This window comes from Kogia breviceps, chromosome 4, assembly GCF_026419965.1.
Source record: "Kogia breviceps isolate mKogBre1 chromosome 4, mKogBre1 haplotype 1, whole genome shotgun sequence".
Lineage (NCBI taxonomy): Eukaryota > Metazoa > Chordata > Mammalia > Artiodactyla > Physeteridae > Kogia > Kogia breviceps.
Window position 1 is genome coordinate 150866212 of NC_081313.1, and position 6017 is coordinate 150872228.

At 37.6% G+C, this 6017-nt stretch overlaps 1 protein-coding gene across 1 annotated transcript; it reads left to right on the forward strand.

Annotated features, from left to right (window-relative positions):
- The first annotated feature begins 558 nt into the window (after positions 1-558).
- LOC131754667 (ubiquitin-conjugating enzyme E2 variant 1-like) lies at positions 559-999 on the forward strand. The gene is given in 2 exon segments (XM_067033421.1): positions 559-725; positions 852-999. Coding segments are annotated over 2 exon segments (315 nt in total).
- Positions 1000-6017: the final 5018 nt, after the last annotated feature.

A 6017-nucleotide genomic window follows, 5' to 3' on the forward strand; every position in this document is an offset into this window, starting at 1 on the left:
TGAAAAAATTAAAGACAAACAAAAAATATTAAAAGCAACAAGGGAAAAATGAAAAATAACATACAAGGGAACTCCCATAAGGTTATCAGCTGATTTTTCAGCAGAAATTCTGCAGGCCAGAAGGGAGTGGCATGATATATTTAAAGTGATGAAAGGGAAGAAGCTACAACCAAGAATACTCTACCCAGCAAGGCTCTCATTCAGATTTGATGGAGAAATCAAAAGCTTCACAGACAAGCAAAAGCTAAGAGAATTCAGCGTCAACAGACCAGCTCTCCAGTAAATGCTAAAGGAACGTCTCTAGGCGGGAAAGAGATCAGAAACATAAAACAATCTTGTACATATATAGACTGCTATATCAAAACCTCATAGGAACAGCAAATGTAAAGACTACAACAGATATACACACAAAAAAGAAAAAGCAACCCAAACACAACACTAAAGATGGTCATCAAACCACAAGAGAAGAGAACAAGAGAGGAAGGTAAGAAAAAAGACCTATAAAAACAAACCTAAAACAATTAAGAAAATGGCAATAGGGAGCAACAGCAAAGCAAGATGGCAGCCACCACAGGCTCCGGAGTAAAAGTCCCTCACAATTTCCAACTGTTGGAAGAGCTCAAAGAAGGTCAGAAAGGAGTAGGAGATGGCACAGTTATCTGGGGTCTAGAAGATGAAGACATGACACTTACAAGATGGACAAGGATGATAATTGGGACTCCAAGAACAATTTATGAAAACCGAATATACAGCCTTAAAATAGAATGTGGACCTAAATATCCAGAAGCACCCACCTTACTAAGATTTGTAACAAAAACTAATATGAATGGAGTTAATAATTCTAATGGAGTAGTGGACCCAAGAGCCATATCAGGGTTAACAAAATGACAGAATTCATAGAGCAACAAAGTTGTCCTGCAACAGCTTCAGTGCTTAATGATGTCTAAAGAAAATATGAAACTCCCTCAGCTGCCTGAAGGACAGAGTTACAGCAATTAATCAAAAAAAAAAAAAAAAAAAAAGGAAGCCACAGGCCCTCCCGTACCCAACTCCCCATTTGATTTAAGCAGTCTTCATTCTCCACAGTAGTAAATTTTCTAGATGCATCTTATAAACCTAAAAGTACTGGAAAGGAAGCTCCCATTCAAAGGCAGTTTATCTTAAGATACTGTAAATGGTACTAGTTTTTTGTCCATTTGAAATATATGCTGTGCTATAACAAACCATCCTGCCAAGTGTAACCACTGTTCAAATAGTTGAACTTCTGGGATCAAGAAAGTATATTTAAATTGATTCCCATCATAACTGGTGGGGCACATCTAACTCAGATGTGAAAAGACACTTCACACAATCACCTTGCTGCTGATTACATGGCCTGGGGCCTCTGCCTTCTCCCCCTTCCCCTCCCTCTGCCTCCCTCCCTCCGTGCAACAGCCCTCCATCTTGGAGTGGCTAGTTAGAGTAGATGTGAAGGTTTCAGGTCACAGTCTGTGGGACTACTCCTGGGTGTGGGGGGGTGCTTTGTCTACATTCCTGGTTTCTTTCTTTAAGTGTGTTAAATGATGCCCTCCTTCCAAGCCATCATCCTTTTCCCCACTCCCCACTACCACCCTTGGCCAAAGCATAGATTGTAACCCCCCCTTCTACCCTCTGAAATTGGCCTTTGGTGAGGAATTCAGGGCTTTCCCCAGGTGTTCTCCCCCAACTTTTTCCTTTATCCTCCTCAAGTCACTTTTTGCCCCTGCACCACCCAACACTTTCCATGACACCTCCATTCTTTGGCCAGAAGCCATCAGGTAAGGTTGGAAAGAGCCTCTGACCTCCCTCATTTAGTTTTGGAACCACATTTATTTACTTTCCACCCAGCTGGGAAATGAATATTGGGTTCTCAGCCCTGCCACCCTCTGCTGTCATCATCAGATGATGTGTTTTTTTAGCTCAGGTTTTGATAAGGTAAAAAGAACAAGCCACCAGGGTTACTCAGACCTGCCAGCTCTCAAAGTCCTTGGTGGTTAAACTTGGAGAAAGGCCACAGAAGACACTTGTAAGCACACATGATCCCTCTGAAAGGTTTTCCTGTAATTGCTTTTGCTTTTAAGAATTGAAGAAATTTTAAACAGGGCTCTCATTTGGTCATCTTTGAAATCCATTTGGATCTACTTTGGAATCTGAGAACTGGAATAAAAAGAACCTTGAATTCAGTGCATACTTTGGTTTTGGTGCTGCTGCTTCTCATGCTCCTCACCAGAGATTAAGAAAGAACTCGGTGTGCATGGCAGATCCCCCAAATTCCTAGCAAACTACTGTGTTTTTCCACTTTTCTGTTCAGGACCACTAAATGCTGAGATGTGGATGCATACCAAAATAAAAGCAATTCATTGTGTTCTAAAGAAAAAAAGGGGAAAATGGCAATAGGAACTTACATATCGATAATTACCTTAAATATAAATGGATTAAATGCTCCAAACAAAAGACATAGACTGGTTGAATGGATTCAAAAACAAGATGCATATATATGCTGTCTACAAGAGACCCACTTCAGATCTAGGGACACATACAGACTGAAAGTGGGGGGACGGAAAAAGGTATTCCATGTAAATGGAGAAAAAAAGAAAGCTGGATTAGCAATACCCATATCAGACAAAATTGACTTTAAAATAAAGACTGTTATGAGACAAAAAGGACTCTACATAACGATCAAGGGATCAATCCAAGAAGATATAACAATTATAAATATATATGCACCCAAAATAGGAACACCTCAATATATAAGACAAATATTAACAGCCTTGAAGAGAGAAATAGACATTAACACAATAATAGAGGGGGTTTTTAACACCCCACTTAACATCAGGACATATCATCCAGACAGAAAATCAATGAGGAAACACAGGGTTTAAATGGCACAATATACTAGATGGCTTAAATGACATTTATAGAGCATTCCATCCAAAAGCAGCAGAATACACATTCTTCTCAGGTGCACATGGGAACATGCTCCAGGATTGACCACATGCTGGGTCACAAAGCAAGCCTCAGTAAATTTAAGAAAATTGAAATCATACCAAGCATCTTTTCTGGCCACAATGCTATGAGGTTAGAAATCAACTACAAGGGGAAAAAAACTGTAAAAAAAACCAGAAACACATGGAGACTAAACAATATGCTACTAAACAACCAACAGATCACTGAATAAATCAAAAAATACCTAGAGACAAATGAAAAGAAAAGCACAATAATCCAAAGCCTATGGGATGCAGCAAAATCAGTTCTAAGAGGGAAGTTTGTAGCAGTACAATCTTACTTCAGGAAATAAGAAAATTCTCAAGTAAGCAACCTAACCTTCCACCTAAAGCAACTAGAGAAAGAAGAAAAAACAAAACCTAAAGTTAGAAGAAGGAAAGAAATTATAAAGATCAGAGTAGAAATAAATGAAATAGAGATGAAGAAAACAGTAGCAAAGATCAATGAAAGTAAAAGCTGGTTCTTTGAAAAGATAAACAAAATTGATAAACCCTTAGCCAGACTCATCAAGAAAAAAAGGGAGAGGACTCAAATCAATAAAATCAGAAATGAAAAAGGAGAAGTTACAACAGACACCACAGAAATACAGAGGACCATAAGAGACAATTACAAGCAACTGTATGCCAATAAAATGGACAACCTGGAAGAAATAGACAAATTCTTAGAAAAGTACAATCTCCCAAGACTGAACCAGAAAGAAGTAGAAAATATGAACGACCAATCACAACTACTGAATTTGAAACTGTGATTTTAAAACTCCCAACAAAAAAAAGTCCAGGACCAGATGGCTGCAGAGGCAAATTCTATCAAACATTTACAGAAGAGCTAATACCTATCCTTCTAAAACTGTTTCAAAAAATTGCAGAGGAAGGAAAACTCCCAAACTCATTCTATGAAGCCACCATCACCTTGATACCAAAACCAGACAAAGATACCACAAAAAAAGAAAAGTATAGGCCAATATCACTGATGAATATAGAAGTCAAAATCCTCAACAAAATACTAGCAAATAAGATCTAACAGCACATTAAAATGATCATACACCATGATCAAGTGGGATTTATCCCAGGGATACAAGGAATTTTCAATATCCACAAATCAATCGGTGTGATACACCACATCAACAAATTGAAGAATAAAAACCATATGATCATCTCAATAGATGCAGAAAAACCTTTTGACAAAATTCAACACCAATTTATGATAAAAACTCTTCAGAAAGTGGGCATAGAGGGAACATACCTCAACATGATAAAGGCCATATCCAACACACCTACAGCTAACATCATACTCAATGGTGAAAGGCTAAAAACATTTCCTCTAAGATCAGGAACAAGACAAGGACGTCCACTCTCGCGTTTTTATTCAACATAGTTTTGGAAGTCCTAGCTACGGATATCAGAGAACAAAATCAAATAAAAGGAGTCCAAATTGGAAAAGAAGTTAAATTGTCACTGTTTGCAGATGACATGATACTATACATAGACAATCCTAAAGATGCTACCAGTAAACTACTAGAGCTCATCAGTGAATTTGGTAATGTTGCAGGTTACAAAATTAATACACAGAAATCTGTTGCATTTCTATACACTAACAACAAAAGATCCGAAAAATAAATTCAAGAAACAATCCCATTTACCATCACATCAAAAAGAATAAAATACCTAGGAGTAAATCTACCTAAGGAGACAAAAGACCTGTACTCTGAAAACTATAAGACACTGATGAAAGAAATTGAAGACGACACAAACACATTGAAAGATATACCATGTTCTTGGATTGGAAGAATCAATACTGTCAAAATGGCTATATTACCCAAGGCAATCTACAGATTCAATTCAATCCCTATCAAATTACCCCTGGCATTTTTCACAGAACTAACAAAAAATCTTAAAATTTGTATGTAGACACAAAAGAACCCAAATAGGCAAAGCAATCTTGAGAAAGAAAAATGGAGCTGGAGGAATCAGGCTCCCTGACTTCAGACTATACCACAAAGCTATAGTCATCAAAAAAGTATGGTACTGGCATAAAAATAGAAACACAGATAAATGGAAAAACATAGAAAGCCCAGAAATAAACCCACACACTTATGGTCAATTGATCTATGACAAAGAAGGCAAGACTATACAATGGAAGTAAGACAGTATCTTCAATAGAATATTATTCAGCCATTAAAAAGAATGAAATAATGCCATTTGCAGCAACATGGATGGACCTAGAGATTGTCATATTGAGTGATGTACATCAAACAGAGAAAGAGAAATATCGTATGAATCGCTTATATGCAGAACCTAAGAAAAATGATACAAATGAACTTATGTACAAAACAGAAACAGACTCACAGACTTAGAGAATGAACTTATGGTTACCAGGGGGGAAATGTGAGGGGGGGGGATAGTTAGGGAGTCTCAGATTGACATGTACACACTGCTATATTTATTTATTTATTTATTTATTCATTCATTCATTCATTTTTAATAGACCTTTATTGGAGTGTAATTGCTTCACAATACCATGTTAGTTTCTGTTGCACAACAAAGTGAATCAGCCATATGCATACACATGTCCCCATATCCCCTCCCTCTTTAGCCTCCCTCCCATTCTCCCTATCCCACCCCTCTAGGTCATCGCAAAGCACCAAGCCGATCTCCCTGTGCTATGCTGCTGCTTCCCACCAGCCAACTATTTTACATTCAGTAGTGTATATATGTCAATGCTACTCTCACTTCATCCCATCTTCACCCTCCCACCCCGTAACATCAAGTCCATTCTCTATGTCTACCTCTCTATTCCTGTCCTGCAACTAGGTTCATCAGTACAATTTTTTTTTTTTTTTTAGATTCCATATATATGCATTAGTTTAAAATGGATAACCAACAAGGGCTTACTGTATAGCACAGGGAACTCTGCTCAATATTACGTAACAACCTAACTGGGAAAAGATTTTGAAAAAAGAATACATACATGTGTTTGTATAACTGAACCACTTT